The 27574-nt window shown below is 42.3% G+C and overlaps 1 protein-coding gene across 2 annotated transcripts; it reads left to right on the forward strand.

Moving 5' to 3' along the window:
• NTMT2 (N-terminal Xaa-Pro-Lys N-methyltransferase 2) lies at window positions 1-27568 on the forward strand. 2 transcript variants are annotated; one of them, XM_057372733.1, is made up of 4 exons: window positions 1-73; window positions 18686-18861; window positions 24251-24500; window positions 26848-27568. In XM_057372733.1, the coding sequence occupies exons 2-4, from the start codon at window positions 18727-18729 to the stop codon at window positions 27120-27122; spliced, it is 660 nt and encodes a 219-aa protein (XP_057228716.1). In that variant the 5' UTR covers window positions 1-73; window positions 18686-18726; the 3' UTR covers window positions 27123-27568. The 2 variants fall into 2 exon arrangements, with proteins under 2 accessions (XP_057228716.1, XP_057228715.1); XM_057372732.1 differs by lacking the exon at window positions 1-73 and adding an exon at window positions 11087-11367.
• The last annotated feature ends 6 nt before the right edge of the window (window positions 27569-27574 follow it).

Raw genomic sequence — 27574 nt, forward strand, 5'->3', positions numbered from 1 at the left:
AGACAGATGCTATTAACCAGATGGACAGAATACTCTTTGTGACATTGGAGCAACACCAGCACACTGCCTCATGGTAAACTTGATTTTATTTCTTCCTATTTATTCTCTTATGGCTGAAAAGTACTGATGCTAGCACTGATTTTTAAGACAAAAAAGATGTTTCCATTGTCTTCAATGAGCCTTTGGTGTATGACAAGACTTTATGTTGAAATTGCATTCAGGATGATTTCTTTTACATCACTGTGAAATAAAAAATTCAAACAAAATAACCAACATTGTTTTTCTGTAGCAGTGGAATTGTTAAAATGTAATAGAATAATCTCTTGTGTAATTTAGAAACCAAAGCACCCTGAGATCTGTAATCTATCCATCAAAGATTGCATCTTGCTCTCAGGAAAAAAGCATTGGGTGGTTTTGAAGGGGAGAACAGTGACTATGGGAYACTTTCCTAGACCTTGTGAAATGAWCTGTGCATAAAACTCCTTAAGGCTCTTTATTAGCTAAAATAAAGTAGAGCAATCTGAAAGGTTGACATCTAGGGAAACGTGATTAGGCTGTGCAGCTCAGTGGGGGATRGAGATGATGTTGTTCTGATGTGCTGTCACACAGTAAGTGATTGAGGAATGCAGGTAATAAACCCTGGGCTTAAAAGTTTATACTGGGAGATGGAAGTGAGACGAGGCAAAGCAAAATCTGATCTGCAAAGGGAAAGTCTGGCTTAACTCTTCTGGATGAAATTAATCTTGAAGCACAGATCAAGGTGATTCTTGAGTGCCTTCTCAAACAGCAGTGACGTACATCTGTGCAAGAGAAGGGCATTTTCTGTGAGACCAGATTGTGCTGGCAAATGCAGGGTGCTTTTGTTGCCCTTAACCATGCGACTTCACAAAAATGGAAACAAGAGTCTTCATTAAGAGCTTGATTTGTATTTTATAATATATTTCTTCTAACACTGAGCTAAGTAAATGCATCAATTTGCAACTCATTCAAATCAGGGAAGAAAATTACCTGTAGGYTTTCATTGTTTAGGATGCAAAAAGAAAATCTAAAGATGTGAAAAGAAGCACACCTCTTCACAGAACTTTCTTTTAACTATAAACTGTAGAGCAGAGGGTGCTGTTTGCTCCTTTGGTTTTATGAAATCAGAATTGCTGCCTTCCGTGGAACTGATCTTCTTCAATTACCTTGTAGCTCCTTCTGGAGCTGGGGATGTGGTACAGTAACCATCTGCAAGGACTTCCAGTGGCTGACTTGAGACCAATCCTTTACCAGGGAATTTTGCTGACAGGAAGGGCATGTTGTATGTTTTCATAGCATCTTAGAATCATGTAAGTTGGAAATTCCATAAGCTCATCAAGTTCAAGAATAAACCTAACACTGCCAAATCCACCACTAAAATAYACATACCTACCTGTCAGTATATTCTGAATGTGCATGTTCAGTATTTGTGCTGCACTAGGATTTGCATATTCCATTTCTCCTCATTTTCTGGCGAACAGCCCAAAAAGATTAAATACAGAAGTGTCCATACAAGAATGAGCAGATGGTCTCTCTCTGTTCATGTCCGTGTGTCATGTTCTTGTGACCCCCAATGACAATGATGGGGATCTCTTGTGTAAAATCCTGGTTCTGCTGGAATCAATGAGAGTTTACCACTGACCCCAGTGGGGACAGAATTTCACCTTTTAATGTTTATTAGATGTAGCAGGCAGAAAGCAGACTCATAGCTATAAAAGCTGTGACATTTTATGGTTCTGACTCTGCAATCACTCAAGCACATGCTTAATTTTGCCACAGTAATAAAGTTAAGCACTAGCTAAAGTGTTTTCAAGGAGGGGTCTCTTTTACACTTGAACAAGTCTATATTTCATCATAAATCAGGAATTCCTCCCCTTCAAAAGAAAAGGATTCTGCACRTGATCATCAAATTGTTTCTACTTTGCACAACAATAATTGCCCTTTTTTTTCAGTGTTTGTCCAAAAAAAAGCAAAGGGAGAGTAAGAAACGAGTACCTCAGCTGAAATGGTGTTGCTCTGGTGACATTTGACTTAAAGCAACTAATTTCAAATGGATTCAAAAGGGAAATCTCCATTTTTCAACAATTTATTCTAAATACTTCAGWCAATGGCTATTTCCTTTTAAAAAAATGAAGATTTTGCACAGCGCTTTACAGCCAAAACCTTTTTGTTAAGTTTTTAAACTGTCGTGTACAACACCAGCATTGTTCTCCGTATCAGGGAAAATCCTTCTCCTTTTGCAGATAGCAGCATTTGTGTATTTGTTTGTAYCTAATTTTAGCCAAAGCAGGTAAAGAGTGTAGCAGTGTGGAAGTACAGGGAGAGGCATTCAAGCTGGATGAATTCAGACCTGAAATTAAGCATAAAATTTTAGTAGGATAGCACTTAACATATGGAATGACTTACGTTAGGATTTATGGGTTGATGCTTCCCTATAATGACCAGTCTTTATATTAGGAGTTTAAATCTAAGGGAATGTGGATGAATGTACAGTAAATCCTTTCTCAGAGTCTGTCCTAATGCTAATTTGTTTTATTTACATCGTGGAAGGAACCAAGCATATGCTGAGCTCGTGTTTGATTTAGTGCACTTGCCCCTTCTCCCTGCTCGGTGAAGGAAAAGCAGGAGAGCATATGGGGCACCTGGAAGAGACTGTCAGAAGAGGGTGGTGATGATGTTCAAAACCAGGTGTATGGGGTGGCAACAGCAGACCTGAGAGGTGGAAGGGAACATGGGGTGAAGACTATTCTTCCAGGAGCCTGGAAAGCACCAGGAGGAGGAAGAATCAGGGTCTGGTCTGGTTGGCCCATGGGYAAAAAATACGAGAGCCTAGGAGCTCAGCTCTGGAAATTACTGGTTCTCAGGAGCTTCTGGGCTGCAATAATGGAAGTTTTACAATGCTGTTGAGCTGTGTGTTGAAAAAATAATCCTTCAGCTTTCAACTAATTTAGTTACCATCTGCAAGCTGTTTAAGCAATTCCCCTTATTTCATTTTCCCCATTTAATTTTCCTCTGTATACTTTTTCTTCATTGCACRTCCTACATGTGCATCTGTACAGGCACAGAGAAGCACAAAGGCGTAAAACTGAGGATTCTCCATAGGACTGGAAAGCACAATTGTCACTTGTGTGCTTTGTGGGCAGAACAGGGTAATGCTAGATTTATGTAGCCCATCTACAAGCTGGTAACATTTTCTTTTGGTCTGCTCCTCRCACCAGTGTATTTCAGATAGGTACAAAACCAGTGAAAAACATAAATARAAGTGCTTTGTGCTACAAAACTCCAACACTGGCATTTGTGTAGATGTCTGAGTTTTATTTTGTACAAAACTCAATTTGCTACTGGATTACAGGTTTCRAAGTTAGCATGTTAAATTTGTCCTTAGTTCACCCATCTGAGCATCCCATATGGGTCGTATGATTTCCCTGAAACCCAGGGGCGTATCAGTTGTGGTGAGGCATAGTGAGGTGAGTTAATTAGTAGCATTCCAACATATCCTGGGCTTTATTAGCTAGTAGTGAAGAATCCCAGAAGGAAAGCACTGTAATTGTGCCAGATCCATCCTGTGTTTCCTATAGTTTTGTTCTTGAGTTTTTTTTCCATGTGTATTGTCTCGGTGCCAGGGCTCGTGGTCTCTGAAATTAAAAGCATTTCTCATAAAGGGGATTATGAGATTAAAAATATTGCTCATAAAGAACACATTGATCCTCACTGGGAGGATGACAGACATAAAAACATCAAATTACTGATGTCACCAAATAAAACTAATTTAGGAGATAACAGTACATTTTTAAACTAAATAGCGGGGATGTATTAGATTTACAAACTGCAAAAACTTTCCTTCCCAGTGTGCTCATTCTTCATTTATCATTTTGTAAGAAAACCCCTTAAACTAAAAGTTAGTCTCATACAAATGTCACTTGCTAGCTTTCTTGCTAATCCAGAGGAAATATTATCCTAGTGGTCCCTGAGGTCCAATGTCTAGGTGTTGGATACATGATAAACTTACTTGAAGCTTTCTCGGTGAGATATAGTCCTCTGGAGACAGCTGTGGATTTAATTTTTCAAGCTTTAGTACAACCTAACCTCTTAAAAATAAGATTTAAGTTTCCCTTGTCAGGTCAGTTAAGAGTTTACTCTTTTATTTAACTTATTTTTTTGCCCTCCTCTGCTACTTGCCCAGACTGTTAATCCTCAGCCTCCGGAAAAAACATTTAACCATCTCAAACCTTCTGTGTCTTGATCATATTTTTGTTCCAAAAGACAACACACATTTTGAATTGTTCTAGTCTGAGAGCTTATCTAGAATGTATCCATGCAAAACAAATAGTTTCCAGTCTTGATCATGTTAGTTTCTACTTCGGTTCTGAATTGAGTTAGTTTTAGCAAATTTCGAGCCACTCCTCTGTGTAAGAGCAGTATTTCACACAAAGAGGTGTGTTTATAGTCTCTGCAATCCATCTTCCTGTGTTTTTATGCTGTCCAGGAGTTGAGTTTAATCTAGTTTTCTTGCCCCTTGATACTTATCACTTAGTTTTTCAGAAATGGAAAATTTTATGTTCCAAGGCATCCACAGGATTTAACTGGTTAATTCTTGATGTTGAGAAACTCTACACAACTCAGAGACAGGCTAAGGATGAAGGCTGACCAARCCATCAATGTCACAGACACTGATATATATATGAAATTCAAGGGGCATTATGCTCCTGATATTTTAACTGATCCACAAAAAATGCTGCTTACAGCTCCTGAACCCCCCTCATTTCCCTGGTGTGCACACACACACCAGCACAGGCTTCTGCCAGACTGTTCCTTCTCAGTAGCTGAAGGTGCCAGAGGTCTTTCAAGGTCACTTGTCATATTTGTTCCCTACAGTCAACTTTTCTTTTTTCCTTTCAGCTCATTTTGCTTTAACTTCCTGAGGAAATTAGTTTTATCTTGCCTTACCTATCTATGCATTCATTAGGTCTCTTCTCTCTCCCTCTTCATAACCTCATGGCATGTTGGCCAAGCGCAATCACCATGGAAAGATGTGGACAGGGTGTGGGAGTTAATTAAGTTTCTAGAGGTTTGTGTGCTCTGGCTGCCAGGTAGATGAGGCAGAGAGCCGTGGTAGAGACTGTGCTGAGGGAGAGTTAAGCAGAGTTCAGCTCTTTGGCAGCTGTGAGGGGTCAGTCCCTCYGTGCACACTTGCCAGACAGACAGACAGCACACAGGAACTGCTGGCCAAGCTGTCCCAGAACAGCTCCAGACTGGCTGCAGCACAGGCAGTTTCTTGTTCAGGGTGGATCTTTCCTAATAGATGGCAAGTGAGAGGAGCTGTGGGGCTTATTTCAGAGAGAAGCAGTTTCTAAAAGAAACTCTCCTGTTGCTCTGTGGTTCACAGAACAACTTATTTTCCAGTTTAGTTCTCACAGTTTTAACTGAAAGGATGTTCACCACCACTGCTGTGTAGTGTTCTGCTGTTTCAGATCAGTGAAATGCCAGTCTGATRTTTGCCATCCGAGCCAACAGTAGGGATGGATCCACAGAGCTCCAGATCTGAAAGGCTGGATCTTTACATCTCCATCTCTCTAAAAAGAAATGCAGATTGAGAAGGTTAAATTAGCTCTCTCATTCATGATCTGCACACAGCACTTCTGTCTACAGTTCTATTGTTACCCATTGCACTTTCTTCTTCCTCAGGTCGGAGTTTCTCTTTTGCCAGGCTGTCTCCTTCTGGAGAGCACAGAAAGGCTGTCTCCTGGCATCAGCACTCTCACATCACATCATCAGCATGTGCCCTGGTATTCCCACGCTGGGGGCCTTTGTGTCTGGGCCTTCTAAGAGTTCAGGAAAATAGCTGGTCTGGCTCTTTGCAGGAGCAGCATGTAAGTGCTAAGAACCAAAGCACATTTCCTGCCTAATGGATTTAGGCTGTTCTCTAGGCTCTGCTGCCAGTGGCTGTGAGACACAGGATAACTGGGCAGTAGCTTTTTGGTCTGAGCAGATGGGTCAGTCTCATGCCTTAGGTAGGAAGGATCAAGCTGAGAGGAAGTGGAAAGGCATGTTTTTTCTGGCAGTGTTGTGTGCAGAAGGAGCTTTGATGGTGTGGGTTGCCATCTTTCTTTTGCTTTGGAATTGAAAATAAATCCTTGAGAGCCTTTTTACCAAAGCATTTCTGGCAGTTGCATGCCAGAGCTGAAAGACATTAGGGCTAACTTATCTCCCACTTGCCCAGTTCTCCCTGAGGGATTTCTGTATTGCTTTTTGTGCTGTTTCCTGAGTGTGCAATATCCTCTTTATCCTCACTCAAAAAACCACTATTCCCTCTGGTCACTCCTTAAAACTTTCTTCTGATTTGCAGTCCACAGTGGCTGAGACAGGCAGTTTCCAGAGCCTCTTCCTCCTTGGCTAGAGCTGTGCCTGCATTCTCAAACAGAGCTATGGGGGGGATACAAACTATACATACTCACATACAAGGCTACAGCAGATTTGATCCTAAATTTCCCAAAACCCACAAGCCTCACCATTCAGCCAGGAGATTTTTGTTAGTTTTCACCTCAAAAAAGAGCTTTACCCTGCACTTGAGCCAACAGAGGGCAATAGACTCGAAAYTGAACGTTGAAAAGAAATGCTTTTAAAAGATGACTCTGAGCAGCCCAGTCCTTACTGTATCTGGAGTCACATATCACAGTGAAAGGTGGCATTCCACGCTGGACCTAAAACCTTCTCAGGCTCCATCAATTAAACCACCACATATGGGGTGGAAGAGACTCAGCAAGGAACTCTCACTAGGGTTCAATGAAAACCAGATGTTGTGGGCACAGCTGTCATGCTTCTTATCAAGAACAGAGCAGCCCCTGCTGCAGTTTCATCTGAGCCCTGCTCTTCCTTCCCTTCATCCTCAGCACTACTGAGCGTCCCTAACCAGAACCAAATAAAATCTTCACRCTCAAAGCATGCAGGAGTCCCCCCCAAATATCGCTATTTATGTTAGCGTACTGTTTGTGGATCTCCAGATCAGGGTCCTGCTGGGTCTGTCACTGTGCTTGGGACACGAGCTTCAGGCTCCCTCTCCTACCTAAGACTGGCTTCACTCACTCTCTTTATAATGTAATTTAGTGTTGGCACCAGAGCTAGAAGGATTAGAGGGAAAGAAGTGTGTATTCCCTCCATAGGGATAGAGCTCTGGCCAATTTCAGTTACATTAATTTTAATGTATTTACCCATAGGGCTCACAGCCTGTGTTTTGTTGCTTTAGATGGAATTCCAGATTGCTAAATTCCAATTGTATAAATGATAACAGATTGCTGCTGTGACTGCACCCACGAAAGCGCATGGGAATTGTGCGGGATATGCCCTGAAGGGTGTGAGTCATCCTGACCTACAAGCAGTGAACTCTGCTTTGGAAATGTGGCTCAAAGCAAGGGTTTCTCCTGAGACATCAGAAGTCCTWTCCTCCCAAGGTTGGGTCTTTGCCCAAGGACTTGCTTTGCTCTGCATTTCCTTGCCACAGAGTAATTTTGCAACACTGACCAGTCTGTTGGTGACATTATTCTTGCATGCATTTGTAAATGATAGGCTGAAACCAAATCTACCTGMATCTGATTACAAATAAACAAATAAAAATTAGAAGGGAAATAGCTCTGCAAACAAACCAAAACATTTTGTTTGGCCTGACACAGAAATTTTTTATCATGTAGGAAAAGGCCAGTATTTCAGTTTCTCATCAATGCAAAGTGGTTTTTTTTTTTTTTGTCTATTCTGCAGTCAACTCAAAACTAAATTATTTTCACAGTAATAATTTTGAAAACTGCTAAGTCTGATTGGACCCATGAGTGGCRTTTAGGATTGTGACTAAGAGTTCTGGACCTCAGCAAGTCAGACAATTAGCACAYCCAGTGTCACATTGCTGTTTTCCAGCCTGACACCCAGACAAGGGCGTTCACTGCTGCTCTGAATAAGCCACTGAAGCTGAACAATCCAGCCAGAACAATCCAGGCAGCAGTCAGTTTAAAGGTTACCAGCTGCCATCCGACCTGCAGCTGCTCTTCACTGCCCTTCAGAGCAGCACGTGTGCTCTCTGCCCGTGCCTCTTCTGTCGACATCAGCCTGTGGTTCTCAGGAACTCTTAAAACCTGTTGTCAAAGACAAAACAAAAATTACTTGTTTTAACCACACCTATYCCTGACAGCATGTGCTAATCATGAGTGTGAGGGAAACGAATGACTATAGAGGCCTTTCTAAGATAAAGAAAAATCTTACAGCAATCTTGATGGCTTGTCCGTGTGGAAATTAGATTGCATGCCAGGTGTTTTGTAGGCAGAACAYAGTCATTTAAAGGCAAAATTGACCCTTTGTGATCTGTGTAGTGCATATGTTTCTATTTTTCTCTTCTGTGCAGCTGATGTGTTTCAGAAATAGTGTGTGCAGCTCAAATCTGCAGAGGCAGGTAGTTACCTACTAACATAAAAGCAAGTCAAACTCCTCTTTTAAATACCCTGATGCTCCAGCAAGCAGATCTGCCTTGGATCTTGTAGAAACTCATCATAAGCCATCTGATACCTTATTTTAAACCTGCTACTTAGGCAGAGATCAGCTGCAGGTATTTTAACACGAAGCCAYACTAGCTGATCCCTCATTTTAATTTCTGCTAAACCTCTTGTCRTAGAACTGCCTGATCTCACGGGAAGGAAGAGGAAGTCACACAGAGGAACTATTTGCACATTCTTATTTTAGACCAAAAGCTGTTCAAGCCAATGACTCATGCATTATGGATTACTTTGGTTTAGTTTACTCCAGTTTATCTAGAGGTCTGGATTCTCCAGTGCCTCTACTACGAAGAAAAAGGCTGGCTAGTTGGCTTCCACTTCACAAAGAGTCAAATTATATTTGGGAAAGGAAATTAAGTTTGAGAAATAGGTTTATTCACATTTCAGCAGTCATAGCACAGGTAGCATAGATGTCATTGTGCCCATATCGAGCTCACACTCCTTGTTAATGCAGATGTGGTGTGTGATAGTGCTTGAATTGTTCACAGTTTCTGGGTACACTGATACTACTCCTGTTCAGAATGTGGGTTTAGGAGACAGCATGAGCTGCTTCTGAGTTTTTCTTAACAGAAAACCTTAAGATACTGCTGTTGACAAATGGAAAATACAGCATCCATTCTGAGAAAAAAAAAATCCAACAAAACCCTAATYCTGCTCTTTATGTGACCTTTTTCAAACACTTCTGGTCACAAGTCTGTTAACTCTAAGCTTTGACAGCAATAGGAAGTGCTTTGAAAGTGCTTTAAAATGCTCAGTGCTCTTAAGATTCATTTGCTTAGCTGCACTAGGATCTGAGGACCACGGGTGTTACAGTAACTCATAGATTACAGAGCTGCAACAGGGATTTATTTGATCACATGCAGGTATAATAACAGAAATAGTGTTTAYGCAGCCCTCTGTAGATATTCACTCTTTTTGTGCGGGGCAGGACTACTGTGAGTCAAACTCACCACTAATTAAGCCAAAACAGTTATAACCAATATTCACCCTGAAAAACTAACCCTGGTTTGGTTTTTTTTTCAGAACAGTTATTTCTGACACATTTATGTTGACTGGTTGAGAATGATACCATGGAAAGACAAGTGTGGATGTCACTGTGCCAATTCTTATGGGGTTTATGGTGTTTTGTACGAGAAAAGCTCACTTTGCTGAGTGCCACCAGGATTACCTTTTGCTGTTGTGGCACCCCCTCGAGCACACCTCTTTGATGGGATGAAGCAGGCAGATCTGCATTATTGGTAAGGCCACTGTATATTGTGGCTGTGTGGCTCCTTCCTCCACACYACCATCCCAGGTGGCTGCTCCAGCCCCCGGACGGTGACACATGACAAACTCCCTCGTGTCAGCTGTGAGATGGACTAGGGAACTGATCCCACTTAAAAGAAAGTATATTTTTCCAAACATGATTTATTTACCTTGGTGAAGGCTGRGTCACATTTGTGGTGCTCTTAGAAGCTTGGTCAGATATTTGTCAGGAGGTTGCAGTCCTACTGGGGATGTATGGCAGCCCATTTGTACTGGAAACATCCAGCTGCCTGATGTGTKGCTGCTTTGCAGTGTGCTTCTATTKCAGACACCYAGAACAAAGAGCCTGAAAAGGGAAAACCCTCATGGGCACACTGTGTGGAGGTCAGTGCAGACGGAAGTCCTCATCCCCCCCTGCCAGGTCCCTTTGCAATTCAGGAGGCTTGAGGATGTCCCACACCAAGAACCTGAGCTACCAGGGGACAAAAAAGGTTTTGAAGCAATGTCTGTCTCTCCTTGTCCTTTGATGGACACCTTGTCCCACCTCCTCTGGGATGGGACACACTATTTATTTACAACTCACCTCATGAAGTGGCCTGAACCTGCCTTTCACCAGCCAATAATTTTTTCTTGTAAATAGGCAGTTTATCTCCTTTTGTTCTTCTGTGCATTCTGYCAACTAAAGCAAAAAGCTCTTACCCTTCCCTGACTTTACCATTCCTGTGTTAGCAGACATCARTTCCTTCCAGCCAGTCCCTGATGATGAGGCAGTCTGCACCCTTTAAACAGGTTAAATGAACCCAGGCACACAGAGTGACTTGTCTTACACACAGAGACAAAACACAAAGCTGAATCAGTYGCTTTCCCTCTTTGCTTACTATAATCACAGTTTATTAGGACTCATATTTTGTGAACAGGAATGTCCATGTTCTCTTGTCTGCCCTTCCTCTTGGGTGCTCTGCACTGAAGAACTGATAGGGAGAGACACAGAAACAAAATCACTCTGCAAGATATAAGAGGGAGATCCTGGATATATCTCAGTTCCTCTGAAGCARAAGCTGAATAGATTGGGAAAAGGACAATTGAATTAAAGCCACTCCTTTTTGAAGTAGACATACTTTTACCCCAGCTAAGCAACTTCCTGGTGGGTTTTTTGTTTTTTTGTTTTTTTTTTCACTTTCCAGCACCTGCTTGTTTCAGAGGGCAACGCTCCAGGGACGACCGTGAGCCACTGCCAAGAGCCAGCATTTCTCACTCCCCTCTCGCCTGCCTCCACCCCCTGCCACACACCCTGATATAGAATGACAGCACATTGCCACAATTTAAATGACGCTGCCTCTGCCTCCTCGGAAGGACAGGCCCTCCAGAGAACACCAGCCACAGCAGCTGTCCACCCTCACAAAAGAAATCTTCATCATGGCCTATAAAGCAGCACATTTGGCCTTTAAGTCACGCTGGCACAAGACAGACGAAGAGCTCTGCCGGCACAGCATGTCCTTTGTCTTGCACAAGGCGATCCAAAACGACTTCTTTAAGTGTTACCTTTATCTGCTGGAAAAGCTTCCCCTGGGTGAGTAGCTGTGGGCAGGAGTGTCCGTGTATGTGTGACAGTCTCTGGAAAGATGGATCGTGTCAGATGGCAGAGGGCAGACACGTTACAGTGAGGAGCAGAAGGAGTTTTGAGAAGCCCAGCTCGAGAGACTATAGTGCTCAYTCAGTACCCTGTTGTTTCACCTAATTAGTCCATAGATTCTTAGAGAAAGGCAAGGGAAAGACTGCAAAAGTGACTGAGAATTTTGGTTTTTGCTTGACCGTTCCTTTTTTGCCATCATTTGAGTAAAACATGTTTTGACTTGTTTGGAACTTGGAAGGACAAATGCAAAACTAGCAGAGCTGRCAGTCCGTTCTTCCTTTTGCCTGATACCTGTTGTGTTGTCATTCTGGATGTCCTTAGCTCTGTTGTTTGTATTGTTTTGGGCAAGTGCTTGAAAGGTAATGATTTAAATTTTTTTTTTTTTTGAGAGTCTTTGTTACACAGATCTCTGCAGTAGACTGTCTAACCTGCTGTTTGTTCTCTGGAAGGAAAATGCTTCCAAAAATTTGTTTATAGACAAATTTCAATTACAGCCTCTGATACAGAGTGCCAAGAGATTGGGTTTTTTGGTTTTTTTTTTTTGAGATGTGGTTTGAGATGTGGAAAATCAGTGTTCATTTCTTATGAAAATTTGACCCTGAATAAGAAACAAAATTTCCCTGTGATAGTAAAGCTAAAAAGTAGAATTGACTTGAAGCTGTATTATATTAGCATGTCATGTTTTATGCAGAATTATTCAGTCTACACTTAATGTCAGAACTGTAAGAATCTAAAGATGGGAAGGATGAGTCAGTGCAGTCTGTTTAAGTGATTGAAAGTTCCCTTCTGTTTGAATGATCCATTTAGGCAAAATCTTACCTGTTTGTGTGAACTGTACAGATGCCAGTGATAACTCTGCTYAATAAGGTAGAATTCATGAATCCTGTAAAGAAAAAAAAAAATCCTTATTATCTTAGTATTTTTAACATGGCTTTTTAAATGCAGCAGTATCTGCAGCTATTTAAAATGAAACACGGAAGATAAATACTCCTGTCTCTAGTGATAGGTAGCTGTGAACAATAGAAAGGAAGGGAAGATGTAAAGGAAGTCAATTACAGGTTGATGGAATCTCATGAAGTCTATGAAAATGTTATTCTTTCATTTGTTTTGAAAATAAACACAACTTATTAGAAACTGAGCAGGATTTCCTACAGTGTTAACTGTTTGTGTGAGTACGACTAGATATTCTTAAGGTTAGAAGGTACCATTATGACCATCTAACTTAGAATTTAATGTAACAATTCCGGGATCATGTTTGTAACTTGTCTGGGTCACAGTATGTGTTTATGAACACAGAATATCTTGATTTAAGTGATTCAAATGGCTGAGAATCCATCAGTCACCATTAAGCTGTTTCCAGGCCTAATTGGTTCACTCTTATAAAACTATATTTTATTTCTTGTCTGACTTTTATTTGAATTTCCATTCCCAGCCAACAGGCTTTGTAARATGTTCCTATCAGATCAAAGGTTCCCTCTGTCAGGCTTTTCATGACCTGACTCATTAAAATTTAACTAAAGAGCTTACAGGCCTATTCCAGCTTACCCAAATTACTTTGACTCCATGGAAATGGGCTGTGAGCCCAGCCTTAACGTGAACATGCTGCATGTCTGGTACTCCATGGTTATTGTCATGGAGTAAAAGAGGGCATGAAGACAGGTCGAGTAGTTCATGTGATGTGAATACATATCCAGGTAGCTTCACATCCTGCTAGGATGTCAGGGTCTGGATGGGGGACAGTCAGGTGGGTAAAAAATGGTTGGGTGATTGGGCTCAGAAAGTCACAGTCAGATCTTGAACTCAGTGGAATCCTATKAGGGTCTGTCCTGGAACCTGTCCTGTTTGGAACCAGAGAATGGTTTGGGCTGGATGGGACCTTAAAGATTGTCTGGTTTCAACTCCCCTGCCATCTTTATCAATAACCTGGAGGAGGAGAAGGACTGGTTTATCATCACATTCAGAGATTGCAGCCAACTGGTAGGACTTGCCCACAAGCTCTAAGTCAGGACTGCCATCCAGAGGCATCTAAATAGACTGGAGGAAAGAGACAGTAGGAAGAGACAGCCATTCAAATTCACTGAAATTCAAACCCAAATGCCAAATTGTGTACCTGGGTAGGAAAAACCCTTGGCAGCAACACTACAGACTGATCAGTGTCCAGCCAGGGAGCAGCTCTGCTGGTGACATTTTGGTAGGCAGCAGCTGAATGTCCTGGAAGCAAAGGCAGCCAATAATATCCTAGGATATATTAACAAAAGCTTGGCTAGTTGATTGAGGAAAGTGATAATCCCCTTTTCTGCAGCAGTCATTAGACCATATGTGTAGAGTCCCAAACTCCCTGTGCAGGAAAGGACATGGAGTGAGTTGGAAGACCCACAGTGTGGTGGGGGAACTGGAGCACATGCCCTGTGAAGTTACAGGAAGGGAATGGGGCATGTTCAGACAGAAGAGAGACCAGATATCATCCTGCCAGTGCCTACAAGAAGGTCATAAGACAGAGCTAAGATCTGCACAGTTGTTTGAGGCAAGGGTCAGTGATCATAAATTGAAACAAAAATAGTCCAGACTGGTTATAAGGAAGAAAATCTTTCCATGTGMGGACAGTCAGGCATTGGCACAGGTTGCMCAAGGAATTTGTACAATTCCCMATCACYGGARRCTTTCTAAACCCTGATGAACCTCATCTGACGTCATGTCTGTCCCTGCTTTGAGCAGCAGCTTGGRCTAGAGACTTCCTTRGGTGCCTTTCRGCTTGGATTRTCCTGTGATCCAGTGCTCTCTGTGACAGAGAGGACRGAATGTGGCAGGTCTGAACATCGCTACATAATGGCAGTTTCCAGCTCACATCAGAGTGGAACTGAGCAGAAATGAACTTCTCAGGCTTCAAGATTAGAGCCAGATACGTCTGTGTAAACAGTGTTAGAGGACTAGAGCAACACTGTGACCTGGCAGGGAAGTTAAGCATGTGCTTAACCCTCCTCATGAGTAATACTGTTGAAACCAAGCCTCAACATTGAATGTTGCAGCACTGTCCAGGGTCAGCAAGGTACAAAGCTTCCTTCAAACTCTGCTAACTCCACACTGCCCCCACTCCATTGCTGGGTTCAGTGGTGGAGCACTATTAGGCATGTTTACTTAGGAGCTGAGCATATCTGGTATCMTAGCCTGTTAAGAGAAACATGTCACTTTTACAGACCAGGGTAACATTTATAAATAAAAGACATGAGTAACTTTAGGCCCTGATCCAACAATGTACTTAAATGTGTGTGAGAGCCCTTAAGCCCAGTGGACTTTATTGGAGCTACTCAGATRCTGGAAATTATGCACGTGTTTACACGGGCTGTGAGACTTGGTGCCAGTGGGCTGAGATCTGCAGTGGAAAACTGAGATGATCCATCCCTAGAGACAAATATTCCTGTGTATGAGGCACGTGGCTGTAAGTAAAATCTGCTTTTGGGGTGGGATGATGTTCATCCTCTATAAAACAGAATTTACATGGTACTTAGACCACAGTAGAGAGGTAGTAGATTCTATCATGCACACAGATAACTATTTTTCAACTGATGCGCTAAGCAGATGTTGCATTTAAAAGGGAGCCCTCAGCCAAACTGGAATTAGTTCAGTATCTTGCAGAAAGCAACTGCAGCCGCAAAATAATGTTCACAAATAAAAACTTCCAAAAAAATTACTTGCAACATTTACTTCTGCCGGGGAAATTTAGTTGAGGAAACCCCAAAGTCAGTGTACTGCAGGTTGGGATTGCACAGGGCCTTCTGTATTAAGTAGTCCATTTCTTTGGAGATTTAGACCAGATGCGCTGAAAAACAGTATTTTTAACTGATCCATAAGAAAATATTAGAGATAATGTTTTGGACTTTGCAGGGMARAAGGCTCAGGTGGACAGTGTCTGTYTAGCCCACAYTGGTTGGCATTCAGCTGTAGATCATCACTCTACATCCAGACAGTGTTTGCAGTGACTGAAAATTATTAATGTCTYATGACTGGAGTGACCTTTAGGGAGCCAGTTCGTGCCCTCAGCCTACTTCAGCATGGGTTAGCTTCAACCATCTCCGCTGGGGGACTTGCCAGCAGATTCAGCTGGGGGGACAAGTGTGCCATGAAAAGGGTTTCTTCTTTTCTGGAAACACATTTCTAACCTTAAATCTTGCAAATTACCTGCCTTAATGCTGGAAACCCCATATGTTAGACAGGTGCCTGGCCCTGTGATGTCTGGGGGGCTTGCAGTCTCTATCGCCCTATCCTGCTTATGCCCTATTTTACAAAGTTTGTTGAAGGCAGGYGGTGTATCCATAAAAGGCCTCACAAGTATTTAATTTCCTGATGCATGGGATAGTCCCACATGAGTCCTGAAAAGGAGATGCCTCTGGCTAGGCATGATGAGGGGAAGGCATGGCTGCAACACTGACAGCCGCCAAGGACTTGTGGCACTTCTTTTAGGGGTAGATTCCTGCAAGCTGGCAAACTTCCTTCTTTCCCCTGTGTCCCCATGCTGCTGGAGCCTGCATGCCAGGCACAGCTGCAAGGCAGAGCAGATATGAGGTTGATTGGCTGTGTCTGGAAAACTGGATTGTACCTTGGGAGAGCTGGCAGCRACAAATTCCTGAGAGGGAGGAGCAACCTTGAGGGAGCAAGAGGAGGAAATCACCTCTGTGGATCTCACACTGCACCAATGAGGCTGCAGGTGCACAGGAGAAGACTTTGGGTACACTGTAACTCTTTACATTGGCACATGTCCTTGCATGCCCTGGAGTAGGAGACGTGCATAAAAACATCTTTGCACAGTTTGATGCACAGAGAAGACCCTGTGGATGCTCACCCATAGCTGGTGTCAGATGCCAGCACGTAGGGCAGGGCTCTGGGGCCCCAGATGGCCCAGGAGGAGCTGCAATCAGCTGGTKTGTGCATGCAAGTCCTGCCAGGAATCCTGCAAGCCTGATATTGGTTCTGAGTGAGAAATGTGAGAGCRCACACTCCAGATCTGATATCCTGAACAGCATATCGTCCCCATGTGTTGCCTCAGGTCAGGCTCATGTTTTGAGTAGAAGAACTCTGAATATTTGTTGTTCATGCTGTCCTGGTGTGCAGACAGCCTGTAAATGCCTCTCTCTTCAATCCAGCAAAATGGGATAAATCACTGTCCCTTGACAGGTCCATTAAACAARCCCCGGAATCATCACTGGATTTTTACATGGAAGATCTTGCAAAGCCAACATGCAGGGATTCAGTTCTGCTCAGSAGACAGGCTGACCTCTGAAATGGTGCAAAAGGAGATGCAGAGAAGACAACATGGTGCCACTTCTGGAGAAGGATAAGAGATCCCTTCTTGAAAGAATCACAGCCACCGATGGAGTCTTTTTCCCAGGCTCTGGGAGTCACCCTAGCCAAGTTGTGCTRGGGATTGGCTGCTGCCCCCTTCATATTAATTCCTTCAGCTAAATGATTTCTTCTGAGTATGTGAATATAATCAGTGGAGTGTGTAAAACTCCCAGGTTTGACCCTTGCTGGGCTCAGTGCTTCTTGTGGTATAAATTTCTCAGGCATAACATAAATGTGTAATGGATTAAAGCTTTAATAGTATCCGTTCAGCAGTTGACTTAAGCAGGTGATGACAAGAGGGGCTGGTAATGCTGCTTTTGTTGGATGAGGGATATGCTGGGCATGCTGCTTATGTGTAACCCAATAGCACTATTCTGTTCTGAGTGGTCCTTGGTGGTAATTATTCCCTATCCTACTTCCTTTGTCCCCCCCTCATTTGCTTCCAAAATGTCACTCTCCTGCTGAGGATGGGCAGGCACACACTTATCATTCCCYGCTGAGCTTGCTTGCCCTCAATTAAATACATTCCAGGCTTATATTCAGGGCCTCTGGCCTTACTCTCATCCCTGTGTGGAGGGCATAATTCCTGTTCCCCAGCCTGCACAAGCAAGGCACGGCCTATTCAGCCCCTTCCCAGCAGTGGCTGGCAGTGCTCCCGTGGAAGTTTAAAGATGCAGCGACAAAGCGCTGCTCCCTGGTCCTTCTGTGCATGCAGTTGGTGGGGAGCTCTCCCTTTCTCTTGTTATGAGCTCGAAAGGTGTTTGCTGCTGGATCATTTCCAGCCCCTTGGGCGCGCTGGGAACCTGCAGCAGAGCTGGTYCCACACTGCAAGGTGGTGCTCCCAAAGGCTTGTTGCCAGTGTGATTCYATCCTTCCTGATTGCTGCTTTCACTGTCAGGCTTGGAGTTGTATTTTTGGTGGAGGGTCTGTCATATACATAGGAGAATGCCTGGACACCTGTATGCACACACGAGTCAGAGGTGATGATTTCCAAGCAAAATGTGTATACTGCTGCAATCCAAACTTTTGAGCTGCAAACCAACTGCTTTTGATATGCTGATGCATGCATGCATACATCGAGTACAGGAAAACTCAGGATGTAAAGGATAGACCTCCTTTTTTAAAGAATAGGGAAAAATAGCCCTTTACCCAGTAAAACTCACAGGCTTTAATAAACAGCTTCAAACTATTGATTGCTGTGTATTACCRGCAACGTAGCCAAGCAATGAAAAGAAACATTCCTCTGGCACACAGGAACCTTTCAGTTTATCACCCACTGATTACCTTCCTCCTTGGCCTGTGACAGATGAAAATTTAGGACTGTCCCTTCTAAACTGTGTCCCCCCTGTATACTCATTTAGGCCCGAGGCTACCATCTGCTCTTGGTTCAGTTTACTTGCACTGCCACAGGCCGTACRGTATCACTAAAAATAAACCAGAGCAAGTGYCTCATTCATCCACTCTCTTCCTGGKGCACTCTCCATGCAGCTGTCAATMGCTGGAAAGCATATCTGGAAATCTGCACAACGGTTAGGCCAGTGATAGCAGAAATGATGACCCTGCATAGCAGTAAATGCCATCCATAGCTTTTCCAGGAAAGATCAAGACCCCTTGCTCTCCTTGGCATGCATGTTCACTTCAACCCTGAAGTGATTTTTCACTGACATGAAAACGTAGTGTGATGACTGAAATGACTTCTGAATCTGGAAAGCACTGAATTTGCATGAGGGGGTCTGGATCCCTTCAAGGTCTTGTAGGATTCAATCCAGCACCTTTCCTTGCAGTTGCTTTAAAAACAGATTGGTGCTTTGAAGGCTCAACTCARGCTTATAGATCTTCATCATCATGCCTCCAGAGCAATTAACTAAGCCAGAAATAYCTGTCATTAACAATAAAATAGCGATTTATCTCCTTGCAGTGAAACTTTACGCTCTGACAAGTCAAGTCATCAATGGGGAGATGCAGTTCTACGCCAGGGCCAAACACTTCTACCGGGAGGTGCCCGCCACGGAAGAGGGAATGATGGGGGACTACATCGAGCTCTCCAACACAGACGTTGARTCCTCCCGGGAATTTCTCAGGAAGTTTGTTGGGGTGAGTCATTTAATCTYGTCTTCTGCAAGAAGTAGTGGTGATGTGTCAAAAATGACATGCAMGGTGCCCAACCACATCTGATTTAAATGGCACCACGTGTCACATTGGATACAYAGTCACAGGTCACCACTGTCCCTGGGTCTAATCAAGTATTCTGCCAGGTTATGCATCATCATGAATACACATTTTTCCTCGTCTTACATAATTTTTTACTTGTTTTACATCCTTGTGCTTTGAAGCTGGAATGAGGATTGTGCAAGGAGTTCTTGTAGCTGGGTTTGAGTGAGGGATTAATTCTCAGTGCTGGGACCTTTCATGGTAAAATCCTTGTCTACTTCAGTGGCAGATTTGTCTGCAAATTCCTGCAGTCCATTTGGGAAACTAGCTAAGACTAAATGCCCAGTTTCTGGTTTGCYTATTTATAGATATTTCTGACAATGYTGCTACAAAACCCAGCCTCTCCCACACATTGGAAGTACACAGAATAAGCTACCCATTAGGCAAAATATTTTTACTTGAACATTTAGGTGCCATTGAACACCTTTCCAGGCATATTTCTAAAGGTCAGTAAACATCTTCAAAGGTCTGTTCTGACCTGAATTGTAAAGAGATGCCCAGTGGGATTTTAAGAACAATATTACTTTTGTCTTTGGATTTCTGAAAATCGTGGTGATTCCTAAATGTGTCTTTGGAAATTTGAAAACCTCTGGTAGTGTGGTTGATGGTTTTTTGACTGCTCTTCCCTCTTGCCAAGCGAAGAGCCCACTAAATCAACTCAATAACAGTATTAGATGTTAAAGAATCCACAAAACTACAGGAAAACAAATTTGTTAAGTTCTCYTGCTGACAAAATGACTAGTTCTATATAATGCTACCATAGATCTTTAATTTTCTGCTCAAATGTACAAATTTGGGATAGCCAGATGACCTTTTTTTAGCCTTAATGATCCACTGTGGAAAGAAAGCTCAATAGGTTAATTAGATGTTTTGTATGGGAAAAAAGGGCACAGTTTAAATGGATTGGGATGGAAAATGAGTGTGGCTTGACAACAAATAGAAATCATGCAGAGCAGTGAAGGGCAAGTGATGGCAAAGTTTGCTGTACTTGATAGAAGGAGATTTTTGGGGCCATGCAAAACTCAAGTGAACAGCTGCATTTTTTTATATTATTGTCATTTGTATTAATGCTGATGCAAAAAAGGCTTTTCGGAGCATCACTGTATCACAGTTTCAAGAAACACAAAAWAAGAAAATACAAAGGAGGTTCAGTAAGGAGCTGAGCCTGATTGTAACATTTCTGAATGACATTTCTGAAAATGGCATTTTCAGAAAAAAAAMCAAAATGCAGTCAAGGCACATTCCTTAAATTTTATTTAAGCCTTGTGTACTCGGGAAGATTTCACCTCTCCTAGACATCACAGAGATGCATTTCCCTGCAGCAGGTTTGTGTCACACGGTTATACTTTCTCCTCTCCAAGACCCAAAAAAGAAAGAACTACAGTCAGAAACAGAGGTTCACATGCCAAAGAGAAATCATACCTAATGTATCAGGTGTGATGACAGATACAAAATACTCAAGAGCAGAATTCCTACTCCTGTAATTAGCCAGGGATAGGAAGGATACTCTGAATGGCCAAGATTGAACAAGAATAAAATAAAAAAAAGAACAGAAAGGAATCCACACTTTTTGGTAATCCTATTTAGTTTGTTAAAGCCTGTCCTCTGTTGAGGTGCAGTCRATTGATTATGTTACTTATGGTTTATTTTCCTTTCTTACTACTGAAATTTGAATCCTGCTCAACCAGATACAGGTATTTACTGGCTTTCTGTAGCAGTGACTTTATCATAAAGCTAATGACCTGTCTCACAAAGTTTATGGCTCTAGGAATAATTTTTTTTATCCACTAAAGTGATCAAGATAGAAAAAACAATCTGCTTCACCCTAATACACATTTTTAAGAGAAGTTTAACATATTCAGAAAATTCAGATCAACTGAACAATTTTTTATTGTTTACCCTCTGCAAAATGTTTCCCTTTGTTTTCAAGTCAGTTCCAAAATAAAAAATGTTGTTTAGAAATGAAAAGTTGACAAGTTTGGTTTCTTTTTTCCTTGAAAGTTGTGAAAAAAAGAAGTATTTTGACATTTTCAAGATTCTTTCCCATGTTTTTTTTTGCTAAAACAGTTTTCTAGATTTGAAATACCAGTTTCACAGGGAGTTTTATTCATCTAAAACTTTATATTCTGGCAAAAGCAGTGCTCCCCAAAAAAATGYTTGCCCGGTTCCACTCAAATTACCCCTCTTGAATTAGTTTGGCTGGCGTGGAAATGCCACACAGTGACATTTCCCTTACATGACTGATGTTGCATACCTCCAGGTATGGCATTTCTTAGCATGATTCTTAGCCCCACTGTAAATTGAGCTACAGATTTCTTTACCATTGGAGAATTTATCTTGCCTGGGCACATGGAAGGAATTACAGAAAGGACTAAGGACTTCACTTAYATTTTAGCCTGTCTCCTTCCCAGGCGAGTCAAACAGAGTTGAAARTGCCACTGTGCTCGAGTTAAGAGGTTTTATGCGTGTGTGGGCAGAACTCAAACCAAGAGCAACATGGCTTGAGCCAACAGTGCTGTGCAGACAAGCTCGAGGCTGTCTCARGTACAGCCATGGGGAAGGGTTATCAGCAGAGCTCCAGCCCTGCATATTTATGGCAGTGTGGTAATRCCTTGATGTCCACACAGACACGGTATTTCCAAGTGCCTAATCYGGAGGTAGTGAGTAGAAGAGAAAATAAAGAAAACAAAGAAACCATTAATTCAGGAATAGTTGCGAGCTGTAGGTGTAAAATAATACAGATGGAGATTATATTAACTTTATAGCTCCCTTTCTGCCCTAAAGCCTTTCTCCCTTTCTTGCCCCCAGCTCACCTGCATGATTGGTTACTTGCTGAATGAAAACTTCTTGGRAGCGATTTTTCTCCTGTTTGATCAGGGTGATGGAAGAGATTTTGAAAATATGGTCTTTTAAAATTTATTTGGAAGGAAAACCACTGTGATTTTTATCTCTTTTTTGAACTCTGATTCCTTTTTTTGTCCTACATAGCTTCACTGCCCTCCTGCTCTTCCAAGACCTGAGGTAGCATCRGGAACATATCTCACAGCTCTTTTATTCCAAATGAAATAGATGAGTGCCCTAYTTAGCTTTACAGAGCAATTTTGAGGTGTATATGTGTCCTAAAGGACAGTGAGTCTGAGTAATGGGAAGCAAAGAGCAGTCAGTCTTAAATTTTGAAGCCTGTTCTGGCTTACAGTTTTCACTTATACTATTTTTTTAAATAAGAAGTATGATTTTCAACTCAATTAGACTTCTGGGAAAATGTTTGCCTTCCAAAGAAAATGTTAATAMTCTGTCAAAGCCCTGAGCACTTCCAAACTGAAAATATATTAGCTGAACATGGAATTATGTCAACATTTTCATTACAAATGGAGCCATGGTGTTTCACAGGGCTTCTCAACTGACTGCCCGAAGCTCTCGCTCCTTTTCAGCGAAGTGTGGGATCGAACTTCATCTCCCATGGTTGTTCCCTTTTCTTCTTCTTGATTGCACATGGAGATGTGTCATCAGAGGTCCTTGCTGTGGTGTATCAGGGGAGATGAATTCCCTGTTTTGAGTGAGGCGCTGTGGCTGCAGATTCCATGAAACACAAATGTTGAAGGAGTTACCTGGCTTTTTGTTGAATTTTGCTGGTAATTTTGGTAAATTATCCTGGTTTTCTCACCAGTTTTTCTCAAAGATTTTTAGTTAACCCCATCAGTGTAGACCTGTAGGGATCTGCTGGTCAGCAGTATGGAAATCCACTTTGTAAAGATCCAAGACACAGTTTTTTCTCTTTTCCTGAACTCCTTGTTACCTCTTTCCTCTTACCTTGTTACCTTGTTACCTAGTCTGGTCCTCAGTAAAAGCCACACGCTCCCAACTGCAGCCTGTGGATGAAGAATGGCTCCCATTTTCTGGCTAACTAAAATCAGGTAGTCTCCAGAGTCCAGCAGGGTTGAAGGCTTGTGGACTCTTGCACACATCAGGAGATTAATCTTCCTGGGTATACAAATTGGGAGCAGCAGCCCTGGAGGCTGGTGAGAGCCCTTGAGGGCCGTGTGCTCTTTCTACGGTTACTCCATGTAATCGGATGCTCGGCTGGGCTATTCATAGTCATGTCATTGACAGTACTGTCCTTTGACCTTAATAATCTACTGAATTACCCACTGAAGCCAGGCCAAAAAAGTGTGAGTTACATGATTTATGCTTGCTTCATTACAAGGTGGGGTCTCCCAATAAGCRGGAAGAGCAAGATTCTTCCTGGGCTTATTTCCTTTGAGAGCAGTGAAGTTGCAGCAGGGACTTYGGCCCATTGCTTTCCCTTCAACACTCAGTTCCAGGGGACAGGGAAAAGGTGTTTACATTTGCTTTTAATGTATTTGTTTAACAGATAACTTTGGCCAGGGGAGCTCCTATMCCACAGTCAGTGCATGTGTAAATTTAAAATTTCTGTTTTACAGAACAGCAGCAGGCTCTTAAGAGCCTTTTTATAGCTAGAATGGAAGCTTTAGGGGTGAAATCCAGCTTTCATTATAAAGCTTCTTTTATAGCGCCTCATTATTTTCTCATAGCCACAGCCTTTGTGCCATGTTTTTTAATGTCTGATCTCTGTCCAAAGATGACATTTATRAAGAAAAAAAGAACATTTAAGCAAAATCTACTCAATCATGTTTCTTCCATATATGCTCCAGCCCAAACTTTTTGAGTTGTTCTTAGTTACCTACTACTCCAAGATCTTTTTTCAAACACAATTGGTTTTGAGAACTGCACTTTGATCCCAGGGATTCTGTGTATCTGCAGAAATGCCCATGGGCATCTGGAGAGTTCTGTGCTGCAGAAGTTACTGCTTGTGTGCCGTGTTTGGCATATGCTTCCTTTTTTATTAGGCCTTCACAGAGCACAGAAATGAGGCTTCTCTAGCCACGTAGTTGCCTGTGAGCTGTGAATACTTGRAGTTGCAAGGACTTTACAAAGAGGAGTGGATCTTCTGAGAAAGTTAGGAGCTTGTGAAAGACTGTATCTCTTCTTACACCAGGCAAAAACTTACTGTGCAGCAGTAAATGCAGTGAGAAGTCCCAGCTGCAGCAGCCTGGGAATGTGCCTGCCCAGCTCAGCTCAGACAGCTGGACTCAAAGCTGTGCTGGTTTTTATCAATCTTGCAACAGCCCTGCAGAGATAAGGAGAGAAGACACTAGGCTGGCTGGACTAAAGGCCGTGGTGGGTAACWAGGTTGCTGTGATTTTTCAGGTGGTATTTTTCAGATTTCAAATAATTTTCTTGTATCCCACAGGGGGTGGGGAAAGCTGGCACCAACCGCGCCCTGGACTGCGGCTCTGGGATAGGTCGGATCAGCAAGCATGTCCTGCTGCCAGTTTTCAAGAGTGTGGAACTGGTGGATATGATGGAGAACTTCCTGGCTGAAGTCCCAAACTACCTGCAGGGCAAGGAGGACAGAGTAGAGATGTATTACTGCAAAAGCCTCCAGGAATTCACACCAGCCCCACAAAGATATGACGTCATCTGGATTCAGTGGGTTTCAGGTTAGTTCAGCGTGATTCTTCCAGTCTGACGTCTCAGAGAACAGACAGCCTGTGGTCAAGAGGTTCYCAAATCTTTGGGATCACTTCCTAAAATATCACAAGAGACTTCTGAGAGTTGCCCCAAGCCRCATGCACAGTGAGTACAAACCAATTGGTTTTTTCAGGTCATGTATAGGAGGAAGGTACCAGTTCCTAGAGAGCAGCCTGCATGCAGAGCTGCAGCTGAGGAGGAGGCCATCCTTATATGTGGATTTTCTTGAGCAGGAATCCTCTTTATTCATTGCCAGTGCTACAGACAGATACACGGGGCTGGCCTCACTTGTGAGCAGTGGTGTCTGAATCTGCTGATTATCCAGGCTTGGAGGTGTTTCAGGAAACAATCAGGAAAACAGCCATAGTGGAATCACCAATACCTGTAAATCAGATCATGTCTTATTACATGCACTGATGTTAATCAAACAGATTTCCTTAGCTATGTCCCACAGTAGTCCCTCCTAGAAGAAATTTCTGCTTCTTCTCCTGCAGCCACCCCATTGAATGCTCTGCAGCATTTAGAACAACAGACTGGCAATCAGATAATGCAGGCTATGTACCTTACAAAAAAAAAAAAAATCGCTGCAGTGGATTTTCTTCCAAACTGTGAACTGAAGTGTCCATGGTGCAGTTTCAGRGGGCAGAAGGAATTATTCAAGAGAAGGTCTGAACAAATTGCTTCAGACCAGTATAATTTTCCTTTGTGTTTTTGCTTTTCTTTAGTAATGAGTCATTGCAGTAAATGTAGCTCCTGCCCCATCTTTTGAGMAAATCCGACTCAAAATGAGGATGAGTGAGCTCAGACCTCTCCAAAGCTGTGCTAGGCAGATATGTGTCTCCTAATTAACAGAGCATATCCTATTCTTGGCATAAACACAGATGTGATTCTTCTTTCTCCAATAATGTCAAGGAAATATGTTRTGATCTTAATCATTAGTCAAACTTCTACCCCTATTTGAATTTGACTGAAATATGCCAACAAGTCCATTTGATGGAGCAAGGGCTGGACTGTCTGCTAGAGAACAACACCTTGAAAATGTCATTTTCTTAGGAAACTACATTAAAAGGCAAGTTAAGAGAAAAATAAGTTCCAAATTAAATGTTCAGACTTGATTTGTCTTACGTATGCGTAWGTATGTGAAGCCAGGCAGTCATTTTATTAAAAAAAATAAAAGTGCAAGCTTACATTTCATATAGAATATACCATTTTCCTTCAACTTGAAAGGTATTCAGCTTTAGGTTTTGAGGATTTTTTCTTTTTAATTTTTTTTGAGGAGTAGTTAGAGAAACTTGACATGCTATGTCAAAATGTGGTTTTGAAATGACARCTTCCATTTATAGAAGTTTAAATCTTCCATCAAGCAAACTAAATATTTTGACTGGAAAAATACAAATGATGATTTTTTTCCAAGGTTTTCATTCAGTTTTTGATCACCTGTCCCTGTTAATCCATGTTAGATGTTTGACATGAGAGAGTTCTCTTTTTGCTCTTCTCTGAGCTCTATACCACTGTTCTCAACATAACAGAAGTCTTGGTCTTTGAGAAGGAAGGACAAGAAACAGAATCTCAATAACATATTGAAAAAAAGTASTATTTTAGAATATATACATATCTGCAAAAATCCCATGGGGTAAAGGGTAACACAGAGCGTTTAAGAGGCATTTGTTGAAGGTCTTGCATTCTTTGCTGGATCTTTGATCCAGARCCCCTTTGATGGGTACATGGTGCTACACAAAGTCACAGAGATTTTCAGCAGTGAAAGACAGTGGGGACGTGATTCTCTAGTTTGACCTATTCTGTATCACAGGCTGTTCTATTAATTCCTTTACCCTAGTGCCAAGCCAGTAGTTTGTGTTCAATTAAACATATCTTGAGAAATTCAACCACTCTTGGTTGGAGGACTTCAAGAGGTGGTAAACGCCACTTCTGTTGATAGTTTCCAATGGGTAATTGCTTAACTGTTGACCAGTTGTCACTTATTCCCTATATTAATTTCTTTGGCTCCAGCTTCCTGCCACTGATTCTTGTTATGACTTAAACCACCAGATTAAAGAACCCTTCAGCACCCAGTATTTTCTCCATTTTCCTCACTGGCTCCTGTCCACATCTGTTGCCACTACTAATATGGATCCTAAATATTGATTTGAGTTTGTATCTGTTGATCTCATTGATCTGCCCAAGATTTCATAGTTAAATCTGTCAGGGCTAGAACTTTGCAGTAAACAGGCTATGGAGACCAAGGCACCATTCTGATGTGTGCAGGGGTAGTCTGAATGGTTGATAGTGACCTATTTTCCACCTTTTAATCTATAGGATATCTGACAGATAAAGATCTCCTGGAGTTTCTGATCCGGTGCCAGGATGGCTTGAAGGATAATGGTGTTATCATTCTGAAGGACAATGTGGCCAGGGAGGGCTGTACCTTGGATTGTCTGGACAGCAGYGTGATCCGAGACCTGAACATCCTGCACAGCCTCATTGAAATGAGTGGACTGACCATCCTGCGAGAGGAGAGGCAGGAGGGGTTCCCTGAGCAGTGTGTCCCTGTCTGGATGCTGGCCATGCAAAAGGGCCCTGGCCATTCCTGATGGCCCCTGGCCATTCCTGATTGCCCTGTGAGACTGCAGAGACTGGACTATGGATGAACCACAGGACTGGGAAAGACAGAAGCACCTACTGGAATCCCCCAAACCATGCACTGCTCTCGGGCAACAACTCCTAAAGGGTCAGGAGAGAACTACAATGGAGCCAGCTTCACCCAGGAATACTCTAAATCATRCCTGCTTCATCATTCTTCCCATTTTTAAAAGCTTTCTGAACCTCCTTGTGGGATCTCTCATTAACGAGTTCAACACTGGACAAAACTCATCCAACAGYGAATAATTAGGTCTGATGTTTCTGTAGCAGTTAATACATTTTGGAGTGTTCTGTATGAGGTGTTAACAAATAAGCCTGGTTTTTACTATGGCACTTAAATCTTGACATTTAAGAAGGATCAGTCAGATCACTGAAGCAGGAAATTCAAGTAACTTCTGGAAAA

The sequence above is a fragment of the Malurus melanocephalus genome, unplaced genomic scaffold (assembly GCF_030028575.1).
Source record: "Malurus melanocephalus ecotype Western Australia unplaced genomic scaffold, MMel_1.1 scaffold_178, whole genome shotgun sequence".
Lineage (NCBI taxonomy): Eukaryota > Metazoa > Chordata > Aves > Passeriformes > Maluridae > Malurus > Malurus melanocephalus.